The 12850-nt window shown below is 44.4% G+C and overlaps 1 protein-coding gene and 1 long non-coding RNA gene across 2 annotated transcripts; one reads left to right on the plus strand and one right to left on the minus strand.

Annotated features, from left to right (window-relative positions):
• Positions 1 to 2743: 2743 nt before the first annotated feature.
• On the plus strand, positions 2744 to 3901 carry LOC112268902. The gene is made up of 2 exons (XR_002960407.1): positions 2744 to 2948; positions 3202 to 3901. It is a non-coding gene; the product is annotated as an uncharacterized LOC112268902 (long non-coding RNA).
• Positions 3714 to 10772, minus strand: LOC100823416 (enhanced ethylene response protein 5). The gene is made up of 12 exons (XM_003578024.4): positions 10339 to 10772; positions 10166 to 10259; positions 9998 to 10087; positions 6955 to 7020; positions 6680 to 6769; positions 6516 to 6572; positions 6350 to 6411; positions 6179 to 6266; positions 4490 to 4566; positions 4310 to 4384; positions 4125 to 4230; positions 3714 to 4044 (listed from the first exon to the last, which is right to left on the minus strand). Exons 1-12 carry the CDS (start codon positions 10635 to 10637, stop codon positions 3919 to 3921), a joined length of 1230 nt encoding a protein of 409 aa, XP_003578072.1. The 5' UTR covers positions 10638 to 10772; the 3' UTR covers positions 3714 to 3918.
• Between the last annotated feature and the right edge of the window lie 2078 nt (positions 10773 to 12850).

Below are 12850 nucleotides of genomic sequence, written 5' to 3' on the forward strand. Positions count from 1 at the left end.
TCATGGGCCGACTCCACGGCCTACTCGTACCCATCGTCTACCAGGCCAGCTTGCAGGCCGAGAATGGTTGAGCCTGTAACTCGTAGTACTTAAGGTTGCTTGTAGTTGCGTCTCAGGTTAGACAAGGATTGGCTGGCTAGTTCTATCTCTGTAATCGAATCTGCTGTGAGGGAGGAAGGATGGAACAACAGACTTCTACACCAAATTCCCCAAATTTCTTGAGTTCTAGTCGATTTCCACTTCAATTCTGTGAGTAATTCATCGAGTGCTCACACCCACTACCGATTTTACTGCTTCCTCATGCCTCAAAGTCACCTTTTTTCCCTGACCGATCAACGCTCTCGATCCCTCGCTTCCGGTGCACATAGGCTAAGCCCACGTTCAATTTATTGGTGTAGGCTTGCATGGGATGGGCTGGCTGGGGAGGAGACGTGCAGGTCGGGGTGGGCTGGTTGGGGAGGAGACGTACGCACAGGTCCCATTAACATAATTGTGTCATTAGAGATAATGACACAATTATGTTATACCAGGAGTGGAGCCGTCTCTTTTTATATCACGATTCCAGAACGTCTGTTTTGCTTCCCCTCCTCTGTGTTTTCATTTCCACCCGTTCATTTGCTTAAAAAAATTTGCTTCTTATCCTCCTATTTATACATTGCAAGCATATCATTTGGATAGTGCTTCAAACGTCCAAGCATTCTCTCGGCGGCCATCGACGTGAATGAGGGAAAGATTCAAATGGTTCGTGCCTAGTTGAACGGTTGCTTGCGGTATACAGTGTCAGCGTCATGGCCTGGATGGCTAGGTCCATGAGATCATGGCGAGGTACTCCGTATGTCTCTATCCAATTTTCATGTCCATGTGTAAATGAGGTTTCTCTCCCCCAATTTTTCTTTAACAAAGTGAATCTAATCTGCATTGCAACGTCATGCATGAGCCATGGGCCTCGGTCACCTAAGGACCTATTGATTAGCTTAATGGGAGTACCTGTACCTCTCCGAGATTGTGTCATCGGTCTTCATCCATGTAAGTTACTCTAGCCTATTGTAGATGATCATAACATTTATTCAATTTTCGTGAACTAAAGTGCACCGATTTCTCATGATATTCGAATCTGGTTTTAGCCTTTTTGTAGGTATGAACATCCAAATTGTTGTAATGTGCACATTTTTATTTCAGATCATCTTTCAACCAAGGCATACTTGGCAAATTATCATAAAATTACATAAGATGCTAAGTACCCTAATATAATCATTTAGCTGTGTAATAACATTTCACTATATCTAAGTGTCTCCAGGTGTTTCGGTGTTTCCGCAGCAACGCGCGGGGAGTCATCTAGAATATGTAACAGTATTGTTCAAAAACGACACCCCAAAGAGCGCTTTTGTAGAACTCAGCATTCAATCTGAGCGCGCGCGCGTGTGACTGATTCGCTTAGCATTTGGAATGTCAAAAGAGAAAGAATAACCGTTACTAGGCATCCAAATCGCTAGCTTGACAAGCAAAACAACATGACAGGATCAAGCAAAAGCACGGAAAATAACAAGATCTTACGGACAGTAGCAGTAGCAGGCTAGCAGCAGCACCATCTATCTGTATTTCTCCTAAAGCAAACACTCTGTGCATTTATCGGAACACAATCTTTGCCGGATTAGTATTTATAAAATGCCACTACTATACTAGTGTGATTTCAACAGAATCGACAGCGGTGCATTATCTATGACTTCGTCTGCAAAGTGAAGATCGTGACATCTGCTTTGGATACAAGAGGTAGGCTTGTTGGTATGGACACAAATGCTTTTTCCTAACACCATAATCCCAAGTCATATATAGTCACATAAAAGAAATATCTTTTCTTGGCTGGCTTATACTTCCGGGCATGAAAAAGGGCAGCATACTTTATCATGCATGCACCTTAGTGGGTTCACATTGGTTCATCTTTACTGGCTGCGAAAAAGTGATGTTACATAGACACGAAGGGAATACACTAGTTGGCTCATCGAGATGTGCTCATGTGCCTGCCAATTTGGGCAAGAAACATCTCGCCTCTACCTTGTGCAAACTTCTGAAATGGTGGACGCACATTTGGTATTCTGTCACATTGTTATCAGCCTCCGATTTTTTTTCCTAAGTCAAGCTTTTACAATAATTTATAGGGTTAGATCCGCCTATATCTATTGCGATTAATTTAATGTTTTTTTTCTTTTGCAAGAATAACTAATGTGTTGTTAACCATCTGAATTCCCCAAAGAGTTGGATTTATAGTGTGCATGTAAATATAACCTTTTCTTTGACGTAATATTGTCTTCCAACTGGTCCAAAACACATCTACTCCTTTCTTAAATTTTATTATTGCATGGTCGTGTGAATCAATCGATGTAAAGACCGGAGATCATCCTACTTTTTGAGAGAGGAAAAAAAAATCCGATTGCTACATTTCTGATCCAAAGATTTGTTTTGTTCTTCCTAAATTGGTACATTTCGCATTTTAATCTCTGACTTTGTATAACACATTTTTTTTCTCGAAAAGGAGGAAATAGCCACGGTCTCTGCATTGATCGATGCACACAGCCATATAACACATTTTAGCCTTTAATTAGTTCCTCGAGCAAACGTGTCCCTCATCGATAAAGGACACACGACAGAAAGCATATCACGGAGCCGTGTGAAAGCAAGCACTCGAGGAGTTCCATCGGGGATAAGTAGTCTAAGCTGTCAGGATCGGAGCAAGTTGCAAAGCCTCCCCTGCTTTTCTGCTGCGGATGCTTTGCCTTTGGACCTTGGAGGCCATTGGATTACAACTACAGGTGATACTGGACAAGGAAGGAAGTGCAATGCTTGGCAGCCACTGCATGTACTCCTGAGCAAGAGCTATTGAGCAAGCGACACAGACCCTGGAGACAGGGGCGGAGCAGGTGTCCATTCTTTGACACAAATCTTAGTTCTTGGTAAGCAATATTCTTCAAAACATTATACGGAGTATGTCCGTTGGTTGTAGCACGTACAGAAAGTTAGATGTCGCCAGAGTTACAGAAGATTGCACGGCTCATTCAACAATCTCGAAGAGCTGTACGTATGTAGCAGATCGTACGAGTACTCCTCTCAACTGCTGCTTCTATGCCTCATCACGCAATCTTAAATACGCCCTTTCCTTACATGCGTATTCATAAGCCGTACTTTTGTATCTTTTCCATGGTCCAGGACTCCGTGCATGGTAACATAAGCCGTACTCCATGGTCCAGTCCTCCGTGAATGGCATCACAGGAAGGGAAGCACTCCAGCCATGGCAGGTGGTGTTGGTACATCTGTGAACTGCCATTCGCTTGGGCCGTCATACAGGCGTGCGTGATACACCATCCGACATCAGTATCCGTGGTAAATTGATAATCGGTGGTACACCGTACACCTGTACAGTACAGGCTGCTTCTGGATCAGTGGCTGATGTACCCACAACGGTAGATGATGATGCTGCACGCCTGCACCCTAGCCCTTGTGCTTGGATAGGCGTGCGTACGTTACACATCAGATGAGACGTCAGTAAAATGCTACTTCATCTGTCCCAAAATATCACGAGTACATATTTTATTGGCTTTCAAATTACTAAACATTGATCAGGTTTATAGAAAAAAAAAACTAGCGGCATCTAGAATGCGTTATGTTTGAAATTTAAATGTTAATATATTTTGCTATGAGTTTGGTTAAACTCTAGAAAGTTTGACAATCAACATATGTTTTGGAACAGAGTGCGTACTTCTTTATGTCCTGTAACAATTTGCAAGTTACGATGATTACAAACCTGACAACTACAATACAGATGTTTCTCAATCAGGAATAGTTCTACATAGAGTATTGCTTACATGAGAAAATTGCGTTAGGTTTACAAGCTTATCAGATGAGACCACGCCACCGTATAGACTACTAAATAGGCTTCCCATTCAACTTTGGGAAAGGGTCTTGTTTGCTCAGGACAAGAACTTTGCTTTTGTGAGCAAAGTATCCTTTTATGAGATTCTTGTATATTAGGCATGCCATGATGCATTCCACCTGGTAGCAACCGGATAAATTAGGCTACATATATTATTAGCAAACGAATATACTAGTAGCGAGAAGAAAAATATAAGCACCTCATCCACATCCATCTGAATTCCAAGCCATCTCAGAGTCTTCACCAAGACATCTAGCTTGATTTGATGCGCCTTAGCTGGTTCTTTCTGCCTCTGAATGATATGACTGCAAAAGAAAGCAAAGCCATAAGAATCTGGTTATTCTGTAAAGCAAGACCAAGGGGCACATTCAAGTTTACACTCACATTTTCTTGACTAATCTCCGGTAGACCTGGAGTTCAAGTTTCTCCAACACAAGGTACACACCAGATTTTAATAACCTTGCAAGACAAATAAGCAATGAGTGTCACACCACAATAAACAAAGAAGCAATAAGTGACAGCAAAGGGTTGAAACTTTTTCGGCAAACAAATATGTGAACTTACTGATCTTCATGTGTATCAAGGGCTTGCTTGAGAAGCCTCAGGTCTCCTCTCGTAAGTGAGGTCACAATATCTGCATACTGAAAGGTTAAATTACCACTTGTATACAAATTTAAATGAAGAGTTGGAGGAAATCTCCAAAGTAGTAAAATCAGTGCATGGATAAGCAATATGACATCAGAATAAAACACTCCCTCTGATCCATAATAAGTGTCGGGAATTTAGTACAAAGTTATACTAACTTTGTACTAAATCCTAACTTTGTACTAAATCCCCGACTATGGATCGGAGGGAGTAACATCTTTATGAAACAATAAACAATCGAAGGGAACAGTATTTATATAGCAAAAGTAATAGAGCAAGATAAATCCAGCACTTGCCCAAAATAGTGATGCAAATAGAAATGTAAATTACGTGTGTCATGGAGAACAGGGGTATTCAAAGAAAAGCACTCACTATGCAAAATCAGCATGTGGTAGTGTGGTGCTACAACGAAGACAAACTTGGCCTCTTTATACTTTGGCTAGTTTTAAAAAACTCAACTCGTAATCATGACAGCGTTTAACAACCAAAGCCTTATGAGTGATGAATGATGGCTAGGCAAAGTTGTCACCAATCATCGTTCTTGGGGCAGGGAGGGATAAAGACCTTAGGAATGTCAATTAGTATTTTTAATGTAAATGTTAACAAGGTTCCGGTAAAGGGTTGCAAAGGGTTCACAAATCTTCAATGTACTGTAGATGTACCAAACTTTTGTCATGACCAAGGTTCATGAAAGTGCTAGGCAGTGAGTGGACATTTTGCTGCCAGCCAGCGCCTACCTCACCTAGGCATTCTGTACCACCAGTGACGGCATACTGATGACATCCAACCGGCAAATGGGAACACTGCAACCATCTAGATGGATCTCTCCTCCACCCCCTGCCAGCTGTCCTCACTCTTTCCCGGCTGCCACCGCCTCTCCTCCCTTACAACCGCTGAAGAAGGCCATTTCCTCTCCGGCGGAGGCCGACTCCTCACCAGAGTCGTTGATTCCTCATCAAAGGAGGTCGTTTTCTCGCCAGAGGACCTCATTGTCCGCCTAAACCTCTGGCTAGGACCAAAGTTGCCGCGTTCTGCTGGAATCCTGCTTGTAAGCGTACGCCTAGAAACACCTTCTCAAACCTTGGTCATAGCTAATCCCATGTAGACCTTGGTTAAATGGTAAAAGAAGTCGATAAATCTAGATTAATTTATTAACTACCTCGAAAAATTGCTAAAATAAAACTAAACACAGGAAGCTCACATAGCTCGCAAGGTCGTTAATGAAGAAGTATTTATATGCCAGTAAAGTATCCAAATGTGCTCAATATGCAGCTAAAAGAATCCTCTTTGTCATCTATCAGTTAAAATTTTGCCCAATCTCATCCAACGTCACTAGATCTTGCTTCTCCCAGAATACAGGTCAACACATCAAAATAGCATCAGAACCTAACGCCTGGTGCCCAAGCTTAAATGCCTAACTGTTCACATGTTGAGTAGCAAGTGTCAATTAAAATGTAACAGAAGCCACAACATATGTTCGTGGGAATAATATGTGAACTATCAAGATGCATGTTCTTTGTAACTGGAAAATGTCTTATCCAATACAACTAACGTATTCCGTTCCACAATCTCCTTCACATCAGACCAGAGCATGAGGAGGATATATACCTCGATCAGATTGTACTTCTCCAGGAGGGCCCTACTTGGCAAAACACCTATTGACAGTTTTACTGGGATGAGGAACTTCAAAATTTTCCTACAAAGCTGACCATTGTTTAGAGTTCGAACACATGGTACCCCATAAATCACAAGCTAATATACTCTACGTAATACAAATACCTCAAATTTGATTCGCTTTGAGGATTACAATGCACCAAAGCATAAGTTAACTTCTGATCAGCCTGATTCAATTAAATGGAACCAAAAAAAAATTAGTGGCAAACTCATTGTTTCATATATCAAAGCATCTCGGGATAGCAGAATATAAATAGGACGGAGAGCTTACAACAAGAAAATTCTCATTAAACACCTCCAAGCGACCAGTATAGTACATGTAAGTGACCTGTGCCATCATGCATAATCAAGATTTTTATGGGATCAAAATACATGTCAATGTAAATAGTTATGCGTTAAATTAATAGAGGCCATACCCAAAATTTGTTATCTTACCTTGTCTTTCACTGGAAAATCTTCAAAATCAAAATTCCTAGCAGTTTCAATGCTCCTTATGACACTCCGACAAAGGTTAACTGTACCAAGCTGCATTATTGAGCATCAAATATCAGCCTGTTTTTATCTCAAACCATGTACAACTAGGATTCCAGTGCATCATGGTTCCTCTTAGCTACATTTAGGTGCTCTCCAAATATTGTCTGAACTACATTGTGCATTTGTGCTATATTGATTAAACATACTATAGATATAAGTGACAGTGAAAAACCTACCCTGAAGTAAATTTTAAACAGTTGGCAGGTAACATACAGTGCTCCAACACGCTTAGGTCCTTTAACCTGTAAGGTTAGAGATTCACAAATAACCAAGAGTCAGAATCTTCAAAATACATCTGTTTAAGACAAAGCGGATCATTTCCACGGCCATGAATGCAAACTAAAAGAGAAAGCATGCATCGAAAGTATCAATTGCGCATTTTCGGTATCAACAGTCACAACGCCTGTCCAAAAAAATATTGCATATACACGGAAAAAAATAGCTAACAGAACACAACTTGTAGTATGCATACACATGATGGATGGTCAGTGGCAGAAGCATGAGTTACAGGTAGGGATGCAAGCAGGATCCCGTGAAAGGCCCGCTTCTAGTTCAATTCTCAAATCTCCCATTCAAATTTTGAGCAAAATTTTGAATAGAAGATTTGGAAAACAAACTAGAAGCGGGCTCTTCGCGGAATCCCGTTGGCATCCCTAGTTACATGTCACAGGGGCCAATAAGCAATAATGCACCAATATTGGCAAGAGGGGCCAAAGTGTGCCAACACTAACATTTTCTCTTGAATCTAAAGGGCTAATAGTAACTATATGTGAAACCCCAGGTTTCAGGAACCAAAAGTATCTAGTCCAATCACTAAAATTCACAAATTATACAAAGTCCTTTCTTCCAATTAATTATTTCTAAAATTACAACCAAGTTCTTTTTATTTAAATTGGAGAAAATTACTTAAAACCACCACAATTGGGGCAACCTTCTAGGAAAACTACCTTTTTTTTAATTTTTGTCAAATCACCACCATTTTTGGGGATAGCAGTTACCTAGAACACTAATTAGTATATTGAGCACGGATTGACAGGAAAACTGACAATGGGACCCACATCTCAGAGCCAACGTGGTGCCACATGGCATTCATGGTCGTCGTCTTCCCCAGCTCCAGCCGAACGCCGCCCGCCAGATCGGTGCGGCGCTGCAGAGCCTCCCCCGCGTCGCTGCGAGGCTAGTGCACCGAGACGGCCCCGCGCGTCCCCTGCCCGTCCTCATCCTCGCCCCCGTCTGCCCGACCAGCTCCCTCATTGGAGCTTCCCCGCCGCCGCGCGAGCTCCCTGTCAGCAGCCTGCTCCGGACATGCTCTGTCGGCCGCGCCGTTTCCCCATGTCTCACCATCGCTACGCGGAGCCGCTCCGCCTGGGTCCTGCCGAGTGCCCCGCCCTTTCTTCTTCTCCGGCGGAGCGCGCCACCTGTCATCATGGGTTGACTTGATGGAATCATGGCGCGGTGCCCACGAAGCTCGCCCGCTCCGGCCGCTCTCCCTCGCCCGCGCCATTTTCCCATCCGCATGGCAGCACCCTACTGCGGCACCAACGATGGCAGATGGCTGACCGCGCACCCGTCCAAGTACTGGCTGCACCCGAGCCCTTCAAGCAGCCCCGTGATGCCACCGGCCAGCCTTCCTCCACCACCTCTAAGGTTACTTTACTTAACCACTCCACGAGAGTGACTCTTGCTAGCTTGCTCAAGCTCAAGTTCGTGAGATTTAATTTGTGCGAGCAGAACATGGGAGCATCAGACAATGGCAAGTGGAGGAGAAATTCCCGAGGGATGTGACCTTGGAGGCGGTGTTCCGGTGCATGCGGCGCCCCGCCGTGGACGAGGACGCGGACGCCAAGGTGTTTCACTGTTGCTGCACTCGTCTTCTCCGAGTCCGGCGGGATAGCGCAGCCGCGCCGATCTCCACCACCGGCGAGTCCCAGTTTTCCACGTCGAGCTCTGGAGTTTTGCGTCACCGAGAGGAACACACCGGTGCCCTCCTAAAGTGGACGCTAGCTCCGAGCCGTTGCTGCGTCGACGCTCTGCTTTGGCCGCCGCCGGCCGCCGTGGAGGTCAACCGTGCCGAGCGTACCTGCCTTCCCCTGCCTCCCATGTGCACTCACGGTGAGCCTCCGGCTTTTGTACCCCTTGTGCCGAGCCTCCCTGTGCCCCGTAATCCCTTGGGGCCTTGCGCCGCTTGAGCACGCCGTCGGCAAGATTCCGGCGACGAGCCAGCTGCTCTGCCTCCCCAGCTGCAGCTGCGTGTCACTATATTTCCTCCTCTCCCCAGCAGCGCTTGAGCCGCACCAAGACGCGACTCCGGCGAATTTCTGTTTCTTTGCTGCATGTTGTGTGCTGATGTGGCGCCACGTTGGCTCCGACAGGTGGACCCCGTTGTCAGATTTGCCATCAATTCGTGCTCAACCGAGAGATTAGTGTTCTAGGTAACTGCTATCCCCAAAAAGGTGGTGATTTGAAAAAAAAAATTAAAAAGGTAGTTTTCCTAGAAGGTTGCCCCAATTGTGGTGGTTTTAAGTAATTTTCTCTTTAAATTGTAACAGTGGACTTTGTATAATTTGTGAATTTTAGTGATTGGACTAGATAATTTTGTTTTCCTGAAACCGGGGGTTTCACATTATATAATGCATTTCTTGGATTATTGGGGAGCCTGGTTCCCGCCAGTGCCTCCTCCCTATGACACTGCATGATAAATCAGATGAATCCTATTTTCCACTAAAACTTTGAGTGTTTCTTTGCAAGAACACTAAAGCCCGTTTGGCTCACACCATTTGGGCCTGGAATCTTGGAATTCATTTCGGATTCCAGGAACCAACTTGTTTGGCTGGCATAGAATTGGGTACATGAATTCAATCCAAAATTCTATGGAATCGCTCCTATATCTGACCTTAGTTCGGCTCTAAAAGGCATCATGCCCCTGGATTTGTCTCACAATACAAATCCACGTCACAGACAAACATGATTTTGAATTTGGAATTCAAATGCAACCAAGTGAAATTCTATTAAGAAATGAAATGAGGCCGGCCAGATGAGTTGTAAGTTCATGTAAATGCATCTGTCAAGGCTTAACACCTCCTCTCCTGGTAACATCAACTGTTTTGAACTAGCCTATTAGGGATGTACAGTACAATTTTACATGGGTGCTTTCAGCTTTCGGGAGAGATAACATAACCACATCATCAAGCACCAAGAAAAGCTTTCAGAATTACATACCGCAAGTGCACCAAAAACCTTCATCAGGAAGGATCCAGCCGCCTGCAGCTTGTCAGGATTCTTCCCGCTCATGGCAAGCTCCCTATCTGCCTACACCAAGACAACAAACAAGCAGCCATGAGCCCCAAAACCTCAACTTTACAAACCCATATCACCCACACAGCTCACCTTCTCAGCTAGCAACCTGATCTCGAGCGCCACCGTGTGCATCGCCTCCATCGCCCACGGTGTTTCCCAGTTCCGGAACTCCTGCAGGAACGCGCTGCAACCAAAACCACATCAAATCATTCAAAAAAATAAAAATTGTTCCTAGGGAGTGCAGAGAGGGAGGCGGAACGCACCTGGCAGCCTTCTCAAAAGAGGAGTAGGCGTCCGAGAAGCGGCGGGTGGAGTGGGAGTGGATGGCGCGGAGGAGTTGGGGGAGGAAGTCGGAGAGGTGAGGGAAGCGGTCGGAGGCGAGGCGGGCGAAGTCTGGGAAAGCGGCGAGCGCGTCGGAAAGCGGTGTGGAGGCGGGTGCGGAGGAGACGGCGAGGAGGGAGGCGAGGGCGGCGCCGTCGGAGTCGGAGATGGCATCGGACAAGCGGGAGAGGTAGTCGTTGATGCGGCGGTGCGCCTCGCCCATGCTCAGGTATGCAGCCATCTCCGGCGCGGCGACGCCGCTGCTGGAAGCACGAGGGCGTTGTAATTTGGGAGTTGGAGTTCAGGCGGCGGCGGCGAGTGGCGGCGGGGGAAGAAATTGGTATGGGTTCGATCCGATCCGATCCGATGGAGTTGTTCTGGTTGTCTGTATGGCGATGACGTGCGCCGATCCAAGCCGTCGAGCTAGAGATGTGCATGCTCCAAATTTTTCTTTTTTTTTTCCTTTTTAGAATAATCCGTAACTTTATTCAAACACGATACGGTTACATTTACAATGCTTGGATCATAGACTCTAAAAACTACAAAGTAACTCTTATAATTAAGAATTAAATAAAATCTCTTAGAGACATCTTGTTCGTGATTTCATAGTTTGCAACATGAAATTCTGCTGAGGTTTCAACATAGAGACTGCAATCAGACTGTAACGGCAACATCGTTACTGGTATCACTGCACAAACTTGACTACCTTCAAAGATTTCGAAAAGCCCCTTGAGTCGCTCATCCAAAAAGATGAGAAGCCATGAGCGTTGAACGTACTTGGGCTGGGGATGATCCCCTAAACGTGCAGGTCGTCGAACCGCAAGATCTTCAATGCCAGAGAAGTATTCCAAAATTACAAAAGTTAAAACCAACAAAAGCACCATGACACACTAACAAAACCTCAACATATACGTATAAACGGATCTACGAGTACACAAACCCAAGATCCACAAGATCGGGTACACTAAATCCACGGGGATTAAAAATCTCTGACTCCGCAGGAACGCCCGTTGAGGCGCCACCACAGCAGAGGAAGAACCAGAGTGCCTTTATTCGCGACGGCATCGCAACCTCCGCCATTGCGTTGCCGATCGGAACCAAACAATTGAAATAGGCAAACACTTCTGTATACTCTTAGGCGGAACCGAAGTTCCCCCACTTCGCAGCGCCAAGACGGCGGCCAGAGTCCCGGTGACGGCATCTCGTGGAAAACCTAAAAAACTCAATATGCCTCCATCTACTATCCCTCCCGCTGCGCTGTGCATGCTCCAGATTAACTCTCCTTTTTTAGGGAATGCTCCAGATTAACTGATTAAGGCCCGTGGGTATGATGGCCCGGCCTGTCAGCCAAATTTGGGCGACTACTTTTTTTCACTTCTGAAATGGCCGAATTTGAACTGGCTTTTTTTCTTCTTCTGAAATTGCCAAACGGACAAATCTGGCCAATTAAGATCTGAATTCATTTGGTCAGTTTGAAATATTGAATGCATTTATTTATAATCTGTCATGAATAAATAAACAACAAAGAAAGGAAAAAATGATTAACAAAACAATTACCGCAAAAACAATCTTAGTTTTGTATTGCTGAAAACTCCATCTCTATTTGGCAGAAAAAAGGAAAAGGATGCCAAATTATGTAGTGCAAGAACACATTCCTAGTCAAGCTAAACTAAATCGCAAACAACCTAAGAGGCGTATTTAGTGAGTTCATTGAGCATTTCCTTTGTGTCATTATACATAAGAGGCGTAAATAAGATGTTATTGATGATGCATTGTCTCAACGTTACTACTTCCGTTTTCAGTTTTTAGTGTTGTTCTTCAATTTCACATCAACCAAGAGATACCCACCTGGGTCACGTAATAATTATCTTTCGTAGAAATCACCCAATGGCATCGATCTCTTTTCGCGGGATTAATAACGTTGTGTGGGATGCTAGCCAGCTCAAAACCGTTCGACCTCTTGATATGCCTCGCATGGGCTTGATAATTAGTGAGACCGTGAAACTATTGGACCAGTTTTCATGTGGGGTGAGTAATCAATGGAATCGGCAATCAAGACGGGGTCAGGGAATCGGGAAAGAAACACATTCACTTGACTGGACAGAACGGCAAAACATCGGAGAACAACCCTAAAAACTGAAACAGATGGAGTATAACATAGTTGCACAACTTGAGTTCAATATTTTTAGGTCTGGTGGCCATGGGAGATCAATATGTGCATGATGCTGAATTTTAAAAATGTGCTGCAACATAGTAAAAAAGGAGAGAACTTGGAGCGGGTTTTGCATTTACGATGGATTTGTGTTATGCGCTAGCAAGCTACATTTGAAATAGATATGTTCGTCTTCTGTTATTACATGAGGCACATAGAAGAGGATTAATGAAACCTTTTAGGGTCAATAAAACGAAGGGCATGCCAATGGCACATCTCTTTTGGTAAAAGATGAGATGTTT

Source organism: Brachypodium distachyon, chromosome 4 (genome assembly GCF_000005505.3).
Source record: "Brachypodium distachyon strain Bd21 chromosome 4, Brachypodium_distachyon_v3.0, whole genome shotgun sequence".
NCBI lineage: Eukaryota > Viridiplantae > Streptophyta > Magnoliopsida > Poales > Poaceae > Brachypodium > Brachypodium distachyon.